Source organism: Grus americana, chromosome 21 (genome assembly GCF_028858705.1).
Source record: "Grus americana isolate bGruAme1 chromosome 21, bGruAme1.mat, whole genome shotgun sequence".
NCBI classification, from domain to species: Eukaryota; Metazoa; Chordata; class Aves; order Gruiformes; family Gruidae; genus Grus; species Grus americana.
In genome coordinates, this window is record NC_072872.1 from 2,343,432 (window position 1) to 2,361,741 (window position 18,310).

The window sequence follows — 18,310 nt, forward strand, 5'->3', positions numbered from 1 at the left end:
GAGAGTTGCGCGGGGGAGGAGGCGAGGGCACGGCCTGAGGTGGGAGGGGACGGCCAAGATGGCGTCGGAGGGCGAGCTGGGCAGGAAGTGGGACCGGTGTCTAGCGGACTCCGCCGTCAAGCTGGGTAAGGGCGGGGAGGGCAGGGCGGAGGGGGAGGACCCGGGGAGGGGCGGTGGCGGCCGGCCGGGCGCCCCGGGGTTGGGAGGGCCGCCGTCCGTCCGTCCGCCCGGCCCTGAGGTGCGGCCGGGCCCGGTGAGGAAGGGCCCTGTGAGGCCTGGTGCCTCTCGCCACTCCGAGCCCGGTCTAGTGCGGCAGCGGCCTCGCCTCGCCGCGCTGTGGGACCGGGCGGGGCGGCGGGTCGTACTGCGGCTCCGCCCTCAGCGCAGGGCAGCGCTGCCCCCGGGGGTCGGGGACCGGCGCGGCGGGAGGGAGCCGGGCGGCCCCAGGCCTGGCAAGGTGACCTTGGCCGCGGGCATGGACCCCCGCTGGGCCCGCTCCCACCGCCGCCCCGGGGCTCTTCTCCCCGACCCGGCCTCGTCTTACCCGCGATCCATTAGTGGAGGGTCGTTTTTGACCTCTGGTTACTCCCTCTGTTGAAGATGCGAGGCTTCCGTGGGAAATCTCCCTCTGCCTTGAGCTCCGCGGCCAGCGGGACGCTGCTGCCCTGAATGAATGGGTCCCGGGTAGGCATAACCGGGTCCTTCAGTGCCACGACCTTGCCCGCCTTTAGTTTTGCTGTGACGACGGCTTGGTTTTCAAAATCTGTTTCTGCAGACCTGTTCACATCACTCAGTGTACGAGGTGGGCTGTGTTTATTAAAAGCAATACGCAGTGTGACACGGTGATAGCTTTGGCATGTGTTACTTAGTACTGTGTGTGCAGTTTGACATTGAGAAGCTTTCCGTCCCGCGTCCCAACCCTGCAGGCAGCTGTGCTGTTTCTTTAAGTAGGAGAACAGTTCTGTTGGTTTTCTTCCACGTTTATTTGTCCTTAAGGTTAGGGCTCTGCACATGCCTGCAGTGCTTCAGCTCTGCAACAAACCATTCATAACATTTCACTTCAAACTGTGAGTTTTGTGAGTGATCATAATTGTGTATGCGCAGTTCAGTGCTCTTCGTGTGACAGGCTGGCAAATCGACTAGACAGAGGTTGTGGGTTTATGAAATGTGTATGCCAAAACAAATCTTTAAATGTAATGTATAGAGCAAGAAGTGAAGTATCTGACACAAAAGGTATGCATTCCATGTTGGTGCAGAAGCCTCTTTTAGATCCATAAATAATATCTGAGAAATGTGAATGTTTATTTCTTGTTGCTGTAGTGGTCTTATGCTTGAAAGCTGATGAGGAACTCAGGGTTTTAGTTGCCTAATACTTTTCCATTAGAAAAGATGTTTAATAATTTTAAGTAAACTGAAACTTCCATTGTTTATAGCAGGCCTTTGAAAAGTGTCAAGTGCTCCAGAGCAATGTTTTGCCTTATGAAATTCTATTCAGGTTTGTCTGACAAACATATCCAGATATGTTTATGTTTCCGTAGCATTGGTTTCTTTATCATAAAATATTAAGTATGCCAAATTATAAACAAGAACTTGTTCCATGCTGCAGCTGTACATGTACATGTAGGAATCCTGTACATGGAAGGTCTCTCTGGGAGGCTGAAAGAAGTGGATACAGGGCTGATTGTAATGCAGCATGTCTCTTCAGCAGGCCTTTTGTTTTAATTTGGTGTTTTCTTCCATCCTAAAGTGGCAACAGAAGAAAGAAAATGTGCTTAGATTTTCTGCACTAGTGCTCTAGACCAAGGATTCCCAGTGTTAGCTTCATGATGGCATTGAGTAGAGGTCTCAGTACAGTTCATGTTTTTCATTAGATTGCCCAAAAAAGGCACATGGGCTGCAGATCCTTAATTTTATCCTTAGCACTAAACCCAGTGTGATGGCCATGGACACATGTTTCTCTTCATGTGTGATAGCATTTTTCTGTTTTGTGTGCTTTTACGATTGATCCAGTAACTGAAGCAGCTGTGCTGGCAACCTCCTCCATGGTATTAGCAACAAATGACTCGGTATGAACTTTGGAAGTCAGAACTACCCAGAAGTTGCTTCATGCTCCAGTTTTTTATGACTGAAGATGATGATGGCCTTTAAATGTGAAGTGAGTTGGTGGCCTAGCTATGCAAACTGTTAACTCAGTGCTGATAACACAAACATTCTCAGACTATCTCAGTGGAAATGATTGTTTTCTCTGCAGGGACTTTAAAAACCTGTGTGGTTGTGATGATTGTTTTTGTAATATTATTGCGGTGTTTGCTGTAGTTTCCAATAAACTATGAAGGACAGTTGTTATACTGGAAAGAAAGAAAATAAATAAAAGTTTTTCACTGGAGAATTTTGTTGCTTGTTATGTGGGATATAGAGGTTTACCAAACCCTCACTTCTTTGTTGGACTTTTCTTTTTGGTGGCCACAGTTTCCTTCCCGTACGCTCCTTTACATCCTTCCTGAGTGCTGTTGCAAGAGAGATCTTTCCAGCCAATGGCTGGGGAAAAACAAACATTGGGATTAGTCCTGTGTTTTCCCATTCCAGACCCTGTAAATAAAGGAAAGCACTGAATTTCTGAAGCCTTGCACGCGTGACAGTTTTCCAGTGTCTGTGAGAGCTGTAGAGACAGATAAATCCTGTGGATTAATTTGAGGGCTGGAGGGACGTGGGAAACCGAAGAGAGTGAGAAGGGGAGGTAGCAGCTATCAGGATGACTTTATTAGCAATAGTATGTTTTTAAATAGTAGCTGGGGGCTGTGCAGCCTGTCCTGCCTTGTATTAGTTGGTCAGGCTTTCCACTACAGTTGCGTAAGCCAGTGTATTTGTAGTTGTCTGTGTTGTTTGTAGTTATGCTGTACTGTTTTAGTTGGAGATCAGGCTCCTGGAAGAAATTTGATCTCCTGCCACTAAAATGTCCAAAAAATATATTTATCTTATGTTACAGCTTTTGAAAAGCTGTATTATATTTTTGACCTCTTGGTCGCTACCTGTGTGCATCTTGTAATTCAGTATTAAACCTCCTTCCTGTTAGCTCAAAACAGAATACGTTGTCAGGCGTTGTTAAGACAGTGTTTAATTTCAGAGAGTTATGTTCCGTAAACCTCTGTGTGCCTGCACAAAACATCGAAACATTGTTACGTGGAGTTTATGTGCTCTCCTCCTTTTCATTAGGACTGATACTTATTTGTGTTGCTAATGATGAGGACGTATTTTTGTTCCCCTTGCCTTTCAAAATCTAGCTGTAGTCAGTGTTTTGTGTGTGTAGTGGGCTGGGTTGTGCTTTCTTGGCTGACCAGGCAGTTTCTCTGATGGGCGATCCAGATCATGCTGCCTCCAGCTTCGCACTGTTCTGAAGACTTGTCACCTGTGCAGTCATTCAAATAATTTAACTTTCTGTCCTGTCTTCCTGATGCTGGTTTTTCTTACCCATCAGAGAAGTTGCTTGTTTCCTGTGTGAGGAAGGAAAATCAAACTACAGTGGCTTGCTTTTTCTTCCCAACTTGCAAAGCTTTATAGACTCCTGTGTTGTCTCCAGCCTTCACAACCTTTTCTTCCTTTTTATCAGTAGAGCTCTGCTGAGAAGGAATGGGGAAGTAAATATTATTGTGGTCTTCTCACATCCTACCACCTTCAGACCCTGTTTAAAGGGTTGGTTTGTTTGTTTAACTGATTGATAGTTCATGCCTGTTTATTTGGAAAGACAATTACTCATGAAGGACTGACAGAGTTGGTGTTTTTCTCTGTGAGGCTATAATTTTGGACAAATTATTATTATATGCCGTTTCCAGGGAACAGGGAAGCAATAAAGAGTAAGTGTGTAAGGGAAGGGAGATCTGTGTGCCTGTGTGTCTTATTTTGTTTTGAAACTGTTGTGCTTTTAAATGAGTTGTACACTATAATTTGATATTGAAAGGTAATCGAAGGAAAGCCGTTCTCTTCTTGGCTGGTGTGTTAAGTTGCTGTACTGAAGTTCATTTTTTTGCAGGAGACAAATGTTTTGATGTATGTCTGTGTTTTACCAAAACTCAGCCTGGAAGCTTGTAAATAACCCAGTGTATTAATGTTCATTTTCCTTTAATCCTCTGTTTTGACATCTGAAAATAAAACACTTCTAATTTCCATTTAATAGGAATTTTTTTAAGAGAAAAGGGCCCTTTCAATTTTCCTGCAACTGTTAGATGTTTTCTTCTGGCTTGCATCATGTGGCCTGCTTAAATAGCAGTTTCTGTTAATGGCAAGGGTGAAATTGTATTGTTTGTGTCATTCCACAGATTGAATATTTCAAAAAGAATCATTGTATGGATTGCAATGTCAGTATTTTTAAATAATCCTTCACATGGTTATGAATAGGATAAAGTCAGTCTATATAATGATAAAACATGATTATACTTTCTGAAAACTGGATTAGACTTTCTCTAAATATACAAAAATCCTGAAATTCCTGTTTCAAAGTGGGTTTTTTTGCTTGGCAATTGTAATGTGGCCATCCAATCTTAGCTACCAGGTCAAAAGACTTGTCTTCGTTTGGGATTTTGTTCTTAATACTGGAGAATACGAATATTTTGCGAGCACACAACTGCATTGTTATGTGAGATTTGTTTGTAACCCCGAGTTATTTTCCTTTGTCGTACAGGAGAAGATCCAATTCTACTAGTTGTATCTTGTAGCAGACCAAATAGTATAAATATTAACTACTTACGGCTTAGGCTGTGCAGGGAGGCAATACAGCCAACGAAAAAATGTTTTCTTTGGAAGAGGTGGACAAATGCTGTTCCGAGAATAGGCTTTTAGTCAAAAATCTAACAGCAATATTTAGTTATGTTGTTAGCAGAGTTCTGAATACAATGACCATCTACAAATTAAGGGGCTAGTATCTTCTTTTGGAAGAAAAAGACAGGAAAATCTTTAGGAATCTTTTCTCCTAACTGCATTGTATCCTGCTGTTCCTCTTGACTGGCCACCCGACTGAGTCAGGAAACTCTGCCCTGCCTAGATGCGCCCGATCAGCTCACTAACCGAAGCTGAGCGCGATGCTGGGGGAGGCCCTGCTTGACCCTTGTTCCAGCCTGCTCTTGGCAATGCTTCTGGTGTGCAAGAAAACCTGAAAGAAGAGCTGTGACATCCATCTGATAGTGCAGCCATTTAAAACCTCAGACTACGTAAGATCTCTGCTGGAAATGAATTCAAAGTGCATTGACTTCCTTGTCCTCTGCATTAACGTGTTGGTAAGATGCCAGCTGTACCTGCTTTGGGAGGTGGCACACCGTGACACTGTCCAGGGGAAGGGGACTCTAGCCAAGTGATATTCTAAACTGCTCCTTTAGTCCTTGAGATGGTACAGCAGTAGGTGGGAACAGCTCTTTGTTCTTTGTTATATCAGATTGGGCTCTCTGAGAAAATCTTTTCAGGGCTGCTGGCACATCCTTGATGATAATAAATTGATAGTGAGAGATTTGAGAAGGGTCAGGCTTCTTTCCTTATCATTTCTGCTGGTGAGATGCCACCATAACACTTCTTGCTCTAAATGGCCTCTATTTCTTAGCTGGGTCAACCTACGTCGAATGGGTGTGAAGAAGCATGATTGCCAACCCTCATAAGTTAGGCTTGCAAAAGCCGTAAATGTGGATGTGTGTACTCCAGCAAAACTTTTCTTTTTAGCAATGCTATTGTTTTCATTAGTCAAAGATTTTAGTTCAGTAAGACAAGGTAGAGTTTTCTGTCAGCGGTGTATTTTCCATATTATGAGTATCTTGCTGATTTCTTATATATGTGTTTCTAAAATGAGTGCAACCCTGATTTTTGTCTAAAAGCTTGATGCAATATTGATGAGATCCTTTGTTGTGGCATCTATTCAAAGATCAGCTTCCACTCTTCTCCCCTTCCCCTTTTAAAAGAGAGATGAAATGCACGTGCCCTCTCATCTCACCATCTTATTCACCAGAGTGGAGATGAAAAGTTTCTAGTCTGGCTAGGAGACTATTGCTGTGACTGCTTGGGAGATCACGGGCTAACAGTGATACTTCCTGCTGCTGTGTGTCCATCTGCAAAAGCGCTGATGTTTATCTAAGGTTGGCCTTTGGGCAGCGGTTGAACTGCAGGAGTGCTTAAGGGTGAAGGCGGCCCCTGAAAGCATGTCGGGATTTTTGTATTATAATGGTATTTGGATATTTATATTCTGTCATTCCAAGTATTCTGTGTTACTACAGTCAAGTGCTAGAAGAAAACAAAACACACTTTTCTTCCTGTTTCTTCCTTGAGTACTTGGTATATAGTTTCATTATGTTTTCTTCTAATGTCCTTGCTCATTTTTCTGTCTGCTATGTAAACAGTCCACACAACAGGGGAGATGAGAATAAAAGCTTCAAAGTTGGTGTTTGAAGAAAATCTGATTCCTGCCAGGAAAGACCTTGCTAAGCGTCTGCTTAAAATTAATTCTCTGTGAAAATAAGTGATTTCATGGTCTCGGATTTCTAACTGGTGCTGAGTGCTGCCCTATGAAGGCCCTGGTGTATGAAGAAGGCTCTCCTCCCCATTTTTGCAAAACAATTGTCTATGTATCTTGTCAGAGTGGGATTGAAGGGGTGCAGGACGGGACACCCTACAGCAGGAGGGAGAATATAGTTTGAGAGTTGCTTGGGATTTTTGTGTGCTATGAAGATCTTGACTTTTCTTTGGTATTTCCTTACGTAAAGCAATTTTTAGTGCTGGACTGAGCTGATGCTCATTTGAAACTTCCAGTGCATCAAGCCTGTGGATGAGATCTGCTGTTGGACCTTGAAGCTGTTGCTGCAGCTCTCTGTTGCCTAGAGAGAAGCTAACCGAGCTCGATAGATTTTTTTCTTGATCTTAATGGAAGCTGTCTTTCTAGCTGGGAATAAATCTTCTCTGTTGGGACAAGTCCCTGACCTATTTTAGAGAGTCTTGTCTGTACAGAGTGGTTGCTGTTTTCCTAGAACAAGAAGTTATCTTCCAGGAGCTACTTCTTCATTTTTATTTCAATCATTTAGTTATTTTAATTGTAAAATAACAGAATCTGAAGGAGAGGAGGCTGAAGCTCCGTATTTTGTATTTGTGTGTGAGGAATGGCAGAGAAAAATTATCTGATGACAAAAAGAAAACTATTAAGTAATTTAAAAACTTCCAGCTGCTGTAGTAATGGCAACACATTTGCCAGATGTCAACAAGCATATTTTAATCCTTCTATTTTAAGTTTCAAGCTATTGAAAAAAGTGTATCTAGGTGTGGCAGTCTTAATAGCTGCTTCAGCCCATAGCTACTTGGGTAGCCTAGGAAAGAACCATGTAGTATCGCTGTTGGAGGGACTGTTGACTAAATTTATAGAAAAAGCTTTTCCCAGATGTTCTTATGGGGCAGGAGCCCATCCTGAAGATTTGTGTTTCTCACCGAGACACTTTTATGATGTCCTGTTGGGTATACGGCACGTGCTCTTCTGTGTGTTAGATTGATTTGAGGTACCGTGACATTTTTCTTGGAAGGTGTATGAGCCAAAAAAGTAGAATGAAAAAGTTTTGGAGACTGGGCTTTCTGCCTAATACCAATTCCGTGTGGCTGTGCTGGTCTGTACGGCTGGGACACTTGTTGGGGAGCGGGAATAAGATGTCCACAGAACTGTCCTGTCCCCTGTTGACACTGACTGTAAATGAGTTTAAGCTGAAGTGATAGATGTAGGGTGGAAGAGACTGTTTTTCTAGTTAAACATTTTAAACTGTCAGAGGAGGTGAAAAATGCATTGTACTCTTTCCTGTGGCCTTTTCCTCCAAAGAGTCTGTCATGCAAGAAAGGGAGGGAAAATGTGCCCGGCGTGGATCAAACCCTTAGCTTTTCCATGTTCGTTTGTTTTTATTGTAAGATAAACCTTTCATGTTTTATTGTTATGAAGTTAAAGCCTGGCCTAGAGGTGCTGATCTTTAGTAGAAACAGCTGTAGACTGAGTGTCCCCTGCTCAGGTGGGAGGCTCTTTGAAGCAACATGTTGCCTCTTTAAAAGGAAATTGAGCATGTGAGAACTTAAACCTGTAAAACTCATCAACAGCTCTGCCATTGTTTATCTCTGGTGTAACTTTATATAGAATTAAAGTGAAACGTGTTACTTTGCTTCCAAGACAAGATGGTTTAGCTCCCCCTTGGTCCTGGAGACGCAGGAAATGACCACATAACCACAAATACTTTCTAGTGGAATGAAGATGAGTGACAAACTATCCGCAGAAATAGGTTCTTAACCAGACGGGCTAGGAAATTAAATGTAGCTAAAGCTTCTGGTTTTAAGTTAAAACCAGTGCTTAAATGTTAAAACCAAGTAGAAAAGAGCAAACGCTGTATATGCACTGGCTGACGTGAGGGGGCAGATCAGAGCATATCTCGTTGGGATCAGCAGCAATTTTCAGCATAGACTGTAGTCCCTTCCTCAGTAAGAAAAGGAGTGAAATGGCCTGCCTTTGGGATGAGGGACGCTAAGGTACTTTTTTGGCTTTGTTTCTCAAGTTGCGCTCTTATAGAGAAAACAAAAAAACATTAGCTGTCAAATCTCTCCATGTCTCTGTAGCATTTTCAGTACTTAAAGCAAGGCCCTAGATACCTTCCCATCATCTTTTTAAACTAATCAGCCACTGTAGTCCCCTTCCTGCTGGAACAGGGTGTCTAAAATTGACACTCTACATTTTCCTGAAAAAGAAGATTCCCTTCCCTAGAACCAGGCTTATCACTACTTCAGAAAAAAGCTTTCTTAGGAAAGACCATTCTGTCTTAACAAGTCAGTCATGCTGGACCACATCTGCTTAACAGTGGTGTTGGGTATTAGTGTGGGGGAAGACCTAGGTTTTGTTTTAGGCTTAGGCTGAATGGCAGTTGGCAGAAATAATAAATTTTTCACCTTTAAGTGTATCCTGTAGCTTGCCCCATGGCCAACAGGAAGCAGCATTGATGGCATCTGTGTGGAGCCTGTACAAATGGGGGTGTAATGTGAGAGAGCATCTGAAGGAGGTAAAGAGATTACAAGATAATGACGATGTCTGGAAGTAGATGGAGAGAAACTGTATTAACGATAGCTGCTTCCTTAATGCAGACTTTTCTTAAGACAAGAAAGTAAGCAGTTTACCACCACGCTGGTAAGAAGAATGTGGGTTTGACTAGTAACGTGGAAAATGTGGTGACATTAGAAACTGCCTGGGCTGTGCATTGAGATGATGCAGAATTTGTCATCCTGTAAATCATTTCTCATTGATTAGCTAAACTGTTTGGATTGGCACAGGGGATTTTTTTTGGACAGGAAGCATAGGACCAGTATCACTCACTGCATGACAGGCCTTCTGAACCGGACAGTTCAAACAACGCCTAGTGCTGTCTGAACGGAAAGTAATTACCTCCAGAAAGTCCTTTTCAGATCTACAGTACAACAGCCCAAAACAAAAAAAAAAAAGGCAGCATAACTACGTATTGTAGGAAAAGACTGGCAGAGGGAGTCGGGTCAGAGGGCCAAACAGTTGTCCGTTGGATGAATTCTTGAAGATAGTCATTATCCTTAATAGCATAAACATTCTGCGAGAGCCAACACCAGCTGTATTATAGCAAAGGTACAGAAGGAAGGCCCTACTTGGGGAGGGGGAGAGGAGGAATTAGCACGGATGAACTGCTGCTCTTAGCAATGCATGATGTCTCTTCCAGTCTGCATAGAAATGCCAGTCGGTGACACGGTATGAGTAGTTAGCTGTTTATATGAGATGCTCCAAGTAGTGTATCTCTTACTGTCTGAAATGCAGAAAAAGCCTGAAGCTCTGACCAGACATCTGAAGAACTGAGACTTTCCCTTAGCTGTGCAAATGATTAGAGTGAAAACCTGACCTTCTGCAAAATGCTCGGTTTCTAAAATGTCTGGGGGAGTTATGTCAGGACCACTTGGCAGGCAGGCAAAGTTCTTCCCTGCAGTTGCATGTTTTGTAAGCCTACTCTAAAGTTGTAATGACCTGGTAAAGTAGTTACCTCTATCACAATTGAAAATCTAAGGTAAAATGAAAAGTTTTCAAAACCAACTCAGTAAATACATGTGGTGAAGTCCTAACAGCAGAGTAAACATAAGGGGGTTTGCTCAGATCATCTCTTCAGTCATCTCTGTTCTAATATTCAAGGGGTTTTAATCAATTAAAAGTGTGGAGTGCTTAGTTAATTTACTAGGGAGTGCAATGAGTATTGTTTCAATAATCTGTGCCTCAATGGGAGCTACCATTAGTACACTTTTTGCAAGGAAAAAGGTTTAAAGAGCAGAAGGAAACTTAGGAAAAAAAAAAAAAAGAAACGTACTCCTATACGCCAAGAGGGTATAGGATTCTTTGGCATTGTTCTGGACTCAACCCACTTAGTAATGCGTTCAACAGGAGCTTTAATAAGGATCACAAGCTTTTAGGAATATTTAAGAAAAAAAAGTATGTCTTTTAATTAATAAAACTCATTATATTTAAGTTAGATTTCTTGTATTGAAAGGAGAGAATTGAAACCCGTAACAGGATGTGTTTGCTGCAAAATAAACCTGAAACTGTTAGGTATTTTGAGCATATGCATGACTGATTTTTTTTTTTTCTCCTTTTTTTTAAACTAGTACTTCTGCGCCTTATCTAAAATTCTTGTCTTGAGTGGATATAATTAAAGGTAGAATTTACCCACTGAGCTCGAAGGTTTCACTGTTATATTTATTGAGTCATGAGAGGAGTTTTTCAGACTTGCCTGACTTCTTGCAGAAAATCATAAGCACACCTTCCAAGGAAAGCAAAAATTATTTTTAAATGTGCCAGCTGAGTTTTTTAATGGTGCTGGATTTTTTTTTTTCAACTGCTGCAGTTATTTCTATATATAGTATAAGGATGTGAAAAGTCATTCATTCCTAAGGTGTTTAAATATGCTCCATAATGAATGTTGTGGATGTGAAAGATAAGCAGCCTGGAGCTTTTTTTTGCAAGGTATAGGGTAACACAAAGCATCAAAGTTTTGCTGCCCTCAGGACACACATTGAAGTAGTTAAAGTAGTGAGATAAACGAAATACAATAAGATATTCATCTGCAAAATCTAAAGCTCAAGGACACAATAAGTTTTCATTTAAGTGTTTCTCATTTGCTGACAATGAGCCAAATAAATCTTAATTCCACATTGTAGATGGTGACATAAATTCAGTAACTTTCCCTGGGATGAAAGTCTGTTTTATTTCCCAAATCTTTCTGATGATGTACTTGTGTATGTTGGGATTCTAATCTGAATTATCTGCTTACAGTTACTTAAGAACATAAGAATGATTCCCCTCCCCCCCCCCCCCAAATTGCTATTTAAGAACATTTTTGTTTGGTGTGCTGAAATAACATGTAGTCTGATATTCCTGAGTAGGAACAAAGAATTACTATAAAGAACTAAATAATTTTCCATTACTTTGCTTTATCTTAGTTCTCACTCACTGCATTTCTTCTTACAGGTGCTGGATTTGGATTAGGAATTGTTTTCTCAGTCATCTTCTTCAAAAGTAAGTATATCACGGTATCTCAACTGCCCAGTTTCCTAATTTCTGTCTCTTGTAGGTGCAGTTTAAAACCAAGAATCTTTGAGGCATGTAAAAATTATTCAGCATGTTAGACCAATTCTTTCATTAATGGTCGTGTCTTTTCAGTTGAAATGGAGCTACCTGAACTTTTAACTGTTGTGTAAAGAGGTTGTTACACGCGGCATCTCTCTAAGCTCCTACTGTGCTCAGCTCAAATTTTGGAATTGCAGGAAACCCTGAGCCAAATTACTGGAGCTATGTGTCTAGACATCAGTTTATGCCAGTCTTGCCAGGGTTTTAAAACTGATCTAAATTCTTTTTTAGTTATGCTTTGGTAACAGAATAATACTCAGTAATATCTTGAATTCAGAAATTGCTCACCGTTAAATTCTAAATATATTTCTATATACTCTTGTTGTTCTTCTGAAGTGGTCTGTTTTTTAGCCGATTTTAGGAGTCGTAGAACTTGAAAATTCCTAATAGGCATCTTTCAGTAATTTATTCTTTATTGAAACGAACGCCTCTTCTTGACTTTAACTTTTCCTCTCTGCTTGCCTTCCCCCACAGGAAAGACATGGCCTATTGCTTTTGGGTCGGGGATGGGGTTAGGAATGGCTTATTCCAATTGTCAACATGACTTCCAGTCTCCATATCTTCTCCATGGTAAATTTGTAAAAGTAAGTACCAGTATTAGTTACTATTGATTGGTAACTGTTTATAAATTAGCATTAAATGGTACAACTAGACACCATTTAAATGGTACATCTAGACACCATTTAAATGGCTGTTCCTCTGCCTTTCCCAAAAGAGCACTAGTAAGAAGAAACTTGTGTTGCCGAAGCAGGGGTGAGTCTGTCCCCTGCTCTTGAGAAGTTTTTAATGTCTGGTTTGTTTAGCAGTAAGCTTACCAGACTGAATACACAAAATTAGTTTAACAGATCCTGCAGGTAGGCTTTCCCACGACCTGAAAACACATACAATAAAAATACATGCTAGAAAAGCTGAAAAACTAAACTAACGGTAAGATTCTGTCTTCAGACTTTGAAAGAGATGACCTAGGAAGAAACTGAAAGTCACATCAGGCATGTCAGGTAGATGTGCCTGTGGAAGCAGATCTTTAATTTTCTGTGGGGTTTTTTTTGGTTAGTTTGTTGTTGGGTTTTTTTCAACATGAAAACACTAATCACTTGTAAGTTTTGTGGCTCCTTGGCTGGATAGTAGTGTAATAATTAGTCTCAAGAAATTGTACGCTTTAAATAGTTTTGAAGAGGATAATTTAAATAAGTTCAGTATTTTCATTGACCATGCTGAGATAAAATATTTAAAAATAGATAACTTAGCAGGAACCATTTGTACACTCGCAAACTGCCTACAGTGCACTAAGTCCGCAAACTGACTCCATTAATATATTCTTTATTTCTTCACATGTAAAAGTTGGGGCTGTTCTTATGGCAATTTATCATTTTGGCATCTGGAAAAAAAGAAGGTGCGTGTGTGCATATTTTGGATCCACAAAGCCATATACTGCTAAAAACGTTTCACTGATACCAGTGGAGAGGCATCCACCAGGACATATTTAAGTTATTTTAGCACTTCAAAAATTATGAGGTAAAATATTCTGCCAGGAGCTTTTCATGGCAAGTACACAGAATGCAAAAATTGCCCCTGTATCGCTTGTCTGCCTAATGAAGGAGGCCTGAAGGTGGTTTTAGGCTTTTTTTCTGATGCATCTAGAGCTGAAAGTTGAGTCCAGTCCTCCTTAGAGTTACTGGCAGATGAGCTTTCGCCAGCCTTCTGCAGCCCTACCAGACATACCTGTTCACAAATACTATCTTCAGCTGCCTGTAAAGAAAGGGAAACAATAACAAGATTCTTGAACAATTTCTTCAGAATAAAAAATTTTGGATAGCAAGATGGAGAAACTGTCACTTAGATGCAGCTGGTCCAACGTTGCCAGCTATGGCCCAGAATCAAAAGTCTGTGCATGACTCTTCTGTCCAGATTTGTTCACATCAAAACGTGTTAGCTTTCCACACCATCCTGAAGGTATTCCTCCAAGTTATGTCTCCAAAAAGAAACTGGAATGACATGTCTGTGGCTTCACGTGAACGGCAAATGCTCTGTTCACATGGGCTGAGAGCCCATTATTCATCCAAGGATGCTTGTTACTAGGGATGTTGGGTAACAGAAAACTGACTTTCAGGTCAGCCTAGTAAGGGATTTTGTTTGGATTAAGGACTAATCTGTGCTCTGGAGCAAGGGTGGTCCTTCGAAGCATGAGGTAATTGAAAGGACACTTCACAGAAGAAGCGCAGCTGCCTGCATGGCACAAGACTAGACAAATAGTTTCCAGTGCACTGTCTCCACTAGCTTTCTCTGGCACAAAGAGGCTGAACATGGTGAGAGAGGGAAGACGCGGATGAAGCCATCTAATAGTTAATGTCATTAATTCTCTCCAAAATGTCGTGTCATGGATAATGGCTCCAGGGTTATTACAACAAAATTATTTCATTTCTGTTGGTTAGGAGCATGGAAAATATTGTCGCATTATCACTCATCTGTTTTTTTCCTAGAAAATACTGTTGTAACTAAACTCTATAGGATTTCCTTTACAAAACTGAGTTTCTGTTCACATGCTAGCTTGTCAAAATGTGAGATTCTGTGAGAAAATCAGCTTTATTAAGAGAGAGAGAAATGCAACACAGATTAGCTTGAACAAAATTATTTCTAGTTTTCCGAACACATCAAGTTCATAGGATCACAGGATGACTCAAGTTGGAAAGGACGTCAAGGAGGTCATCTAGTCTGATCTCAAACCAGTGTCAGCTATGAGGTCAGACCAGGTTACTGGGGGCTTTATATAGTCAGGATTCGTGATTCTTCAGCATCAAGTTCTTAATTCTGAATCCTAAGTGAGAATGAGTGAGGACAGAGAACCCTGACGGTACCAAATAATCAGGAGATTGCAAAGCAGTTTTGCAGCTTTTCTAGCTGTAACTTGGATCATCACACTGCCCATCCTTTGGGTTAGTAAGTTGATCGTGAATCGCTAACACCAATGCAAGAGCCGTTCATCTAGAGACTACTTAAAATGCAGAGAAGTTCTAATTTGTGGTCATAAGATTCTGAGGGCTTTTTAAGTAATTTGATCAAGTGGATGTAACCGTGATTTCAGCTGAATTTAAAATCGACATCTAGCAATTATTTCAAGGCTTAAAACGGTATGGCTGAGAATTACGTGGCCTAAGGTTTCCTTGCAAAATGGAAAGTATCATATTTTTCAGGTTATTTAGCCTGTATTATTTATCACCCAAAAAACCACAACCCTGTACTTTGATTGCAGTGTGGATTATATTGATGTGCAACAATACAAGAAGTTTGGCAACAAGCCTTTCCTCCTGCCCTTTGTGGCTTTGATTTCTATCTGATTTCTATTCAATCTGCGTGTAGTTAACTTGAACAATAATGTTGGGTTTTTTTGAAGTACCCATTTTATCAGAGCGGAGGCTTATATGCATGAAAACACGGCATGCTTCTGGTATGAAAATAGCTGCTTAACTTCTCCATGCTCAGCTCCTCAGTGTAGTGAAGGATGGAAATGTTAGCCTACCTTCTGGAAATGTTACAAAGCTAAGTGGCTTGCTTTACATCGTGCAGCACCTTCCATGTAAGGAACCCAAATGGCTTTTTAATAATATAAGCCTTCTTGCTTTACAGGAACAGTGACTAATGACTAAGACTATCCCAGTGGGAAGGAAGGAGAAATCAATGATTATTCCTCAGGAATACTGAAGTGCCCCTGGAATAAGCCAACATTCTTCAGTAACGATCACCAGTAACTCTTTATACTCCAACAAACTGTTTCCGTACATGAAACAAGGTTCTGTTGCTTGTTTTGTATCGTGTCTGGAAAGTGCAAGGAAGAGCTCTTCTGGGAAATAAATAAAAGAAAAATGGCCTTCTCTGGTGTGTTGACTTTGTATGTGGGTGAGAGAGAGGGAATGGAAGGAGAGGACTTCATTTTGAGTACCTAGCAGCTGTGACCACCTGGGTAAAAGCCACTGTGAGAGTTCTTCAGAAAAGACAGCCGTCGTATGTTCCTCTCCACTCTTGAAAGGCAACCCCCATCTAACATGGAGTTCAAAGAAGCATTCCCACCTCATAAATCACCCACTAGACCCCTGTTGCTTGTCCCGGTGTTTGGAGAGGAATATAAATACTCCTATGTCCTGTTTGTACAGTTGCCCTTTAAAATTGGAATTTTGTCCTCTCCAAAGCAACAGAATCCAAAAGGGCAAACCCTAACTGTGTGACTGATGCAGTAAGGCAGTGCTGTTTCTTGTAGCTTTGAGTCACAGAATGACCCAAGTTTGAAACTTCCTCAGTATAGTGGGCGAATTAAACAGATGCACATGCCATCTGGCTCTGAGCTTACCTTTTAGGTTGATTGTTTTTTCACCCCTCTTCTGTGGGAGAACATATAGGTTTCAGTGTCTGGGAATGGGTCACAAATATTTAAAGCTCTTTATTACCTTGGCAGGTCGCTGGTCCAAGTACTCCCCTCTACTTTACATTTACCCCAGTCCTTGTAATTACTTTGTTGGCATGTGGTCTGCTGCTCTTCTCCTGACTCAAGAGGTCATCTTTACCGCTTCTTTGCTCAGCCTCAATTTTCTAGCTATTGAGATGGCTCTCAAGGACCTCTTTTCTTTCTCCCATGCTTGCTGCATGTTGTCCATGTAACACTAGACGTATATGCATATCTCCCGAAACAAAGTGAATGGCATGGATTGACACGGCGCTTTCCTTTAGTGAAAGCCTGTTCTGCTGCTCGGTGAGCACTGGCAGATGGAAGAGTTACAAAAAAATTCCTCTCCAGAAAGGAAAACACAATGGAAAACAAGTTGCACAATATTTGTTTTTTAAACCATGCCAAAAAAGGAAGGGGATGGACTGAGGGGCAGTCTTCTGAGTTGAGAGAGCTTGAGAAACTCTTTATCTTACTGCGCAATGGGACTGAGATTTGGTCTGGGTGCTGCAGCAGTCCTGCACCCCCCCATCCCCCTGGGCACTCGTGTGTGGATCTTGCACACTGAAGAAACATGTTGAGCTGTGCCCAGAGTCAACAGACGATGAAGAGCTCGCCTAGAGCAATGGACTTGTGAAATAAAATAGCTTTAATGCCAGAGCAGCATTAAAGACTGTCAAAGCATGATACCATCCAGGACCATTGCTTGAGCATGTCCTTGTTTTTCCACCTTCTCCCTTGCCGGACTGCATTCATCAGTCAGGTCAAAACAGCTTATTGGAAACAGGATCTCTTTCTTTCTTCCCAATTTTGAATCATTTTATCTGGCCCCAATTTTTAATTTGAACTATGTACTTTGGAGCCATAGCTCCTCTGTGGTTTGGAAAGTGTTTATATTGAGTTTGTGTGTGTGTTGCGATGCTGGCAGTCTGGTATGCCAGTGGGTTCAGCTGGAGAGAAGAGCATCAACCTGGGTAAGAAACAGGAGAACCAAAAGCAGTAAAACACTCTGAATATAACAAATGTCAATGTGCAGAAAAAGCTTTAGCTAGTGCTGTCTCATTTGGGCCATGATGATGGGTTCTCTTTTTATTTAGTGTCCCTGGTAATGAGTTGTCCTGCCCTGCTATGCTCTGCTTTAGTTCAAATACAACTTCCCAGAGTTAATTCTCACTTAATGTGATCTACTGTGACCCATGATCAAGTGGTTCTTCTGGCCCTGGAACTCAGAGGGTACTCTTGTAGATACCCATTCACAATGTGTCATTTATTGCTAGCATGAGAATAATCAGAACAAATGTTCAATACAAAATTCACTAGGGTGAGTGTGGAAAAATTGCACAATTTTACTCTAAAAAGTGGAACTTAAATTTTGTCACTGCTCTTTAAATGGGGTAAGAACTTAATTTTTTTTTTTTTTCACAGCTGCCTTGCTGCTTCTTGTTTGTGTTGAGATACATATATATATGCATATATAACTAGCACATAATTGCCCTGTATTTGTTTTGGTTTAATTAAAGTTGTATTATTCAAAACCTATTTTTGAACCTGTCCATGTAAGCTGTGCAAAATATCTCTTCGCGAGGACGAGTCTCCTGTTTCCCTCCTTGGGAACGAGACCATACTGTTCCCAACTGAGGTTGGAATAGGAATGGTTTCCTGCTGCTTGATTTCTAATTACATAAATGGAAGGGGGAAAAGTGGAAATTCTAAGTACCAAAAGGCATGTTAAATTTAGTATAATACACTCATCTGGAAACTATCACATTTTTCCTTCTTTCTTAAGCCTGCTGAAATCATTGCTTCGTCTAACTGTAGTGTGATTTGGATCAGTACCAAAAAGTGCAAACAAGATAGGCCTAAAAAAGTCAGGTGTCCCTACCCAAAACTTAATGAGACCTTTTAGTGGAGAAGTTACTGTATCAATTTTAATAGGAAAATGGTGAGTATACAGTGAGTAAAGAAATCATACTGCTACCTAGGAGAAGGAAAAATGAAAAAAAAAAAAGAAGCAGCTGTTTGCTGACTAGAACTGGTTTTGAACATTTAACAACTCCCTAAGTGCTTGACTGGCCACAAATCTGACTCTTAACAGCTTGATTAGATGTCTGCTGAGGCTTTGAGATGAATAAACAAGTCATGGAAAAGCAGAGACTGCAGGAAAAAAAATATCAAGCTGCTTTTCTATTGTTTATCTGAGTTCA

The 18,310-nt window shown here is 41.2% G+C and overlaps 1 protein-coding gene across 3 annotated transcripts; it reads left to right on the plus strand.

Moving 5' to 3' along the window:
• Nucleotides 1-4: 4 nt before the first annotated feature.
• Nucleotides 5-15,541, plus strand: MICOS10 (mitochondrial contact site and cristae organizing system subunit 10). Of its 3 annotated transcripts, none has more exons than XM_054849303.1 (4): nt 28-125; nt 11,513-11,560; nt 12,146-12,255; nt 15,296-15,541. In XM_054849303.1, exons 1-4 carry the CDS (start codon nt 59-61, stop codon nt 15,302-15,304), a joined length of 234 nt encoding a protein of 77 aa, XP_054705278.1. In that variant the 5' UTR covers nt 28-58; the 3' UTR covers nt 15,305-15,541. The 3 variants fall into 3 exon arrangements, with proteins under 3 accessions (XP_054705277.1, XP_054705278.1, XP_054705276.1); XM_054849301.1 differs by lacking the exon at nt 28-125 and adding an exon at nt 607-802; XM_054849302.1 differs by having other exon boundaries at nt 5-125; nt 12,146-15,541.
• Nucleotides 15,542-18,310: the final 2,769 nt, after the last annotated feature.

Coding starts and splice junctions, on each gene's coding strand:
- MICOS10 (XM_054849301.1), top strand. CDS start 670: ATGAATGGGTCCCGGGTAGGCATAACCGGGTCCTTCAGTGCCACGACC. Junction 803..11,512: donor CACATCACTCAGTGTACGAG/GTGGGCTGTGTT, acceptor TTCTTCTTACAG/GTGCTGGATTTGGATTAGGA. Junction 11,561..12,145: donor CTCAGTCATCTTCTTCAAAA/GTAAGTATATCA, acceptor CTTCCCCCACAG/GAAAGACATGGCCTATTGCT.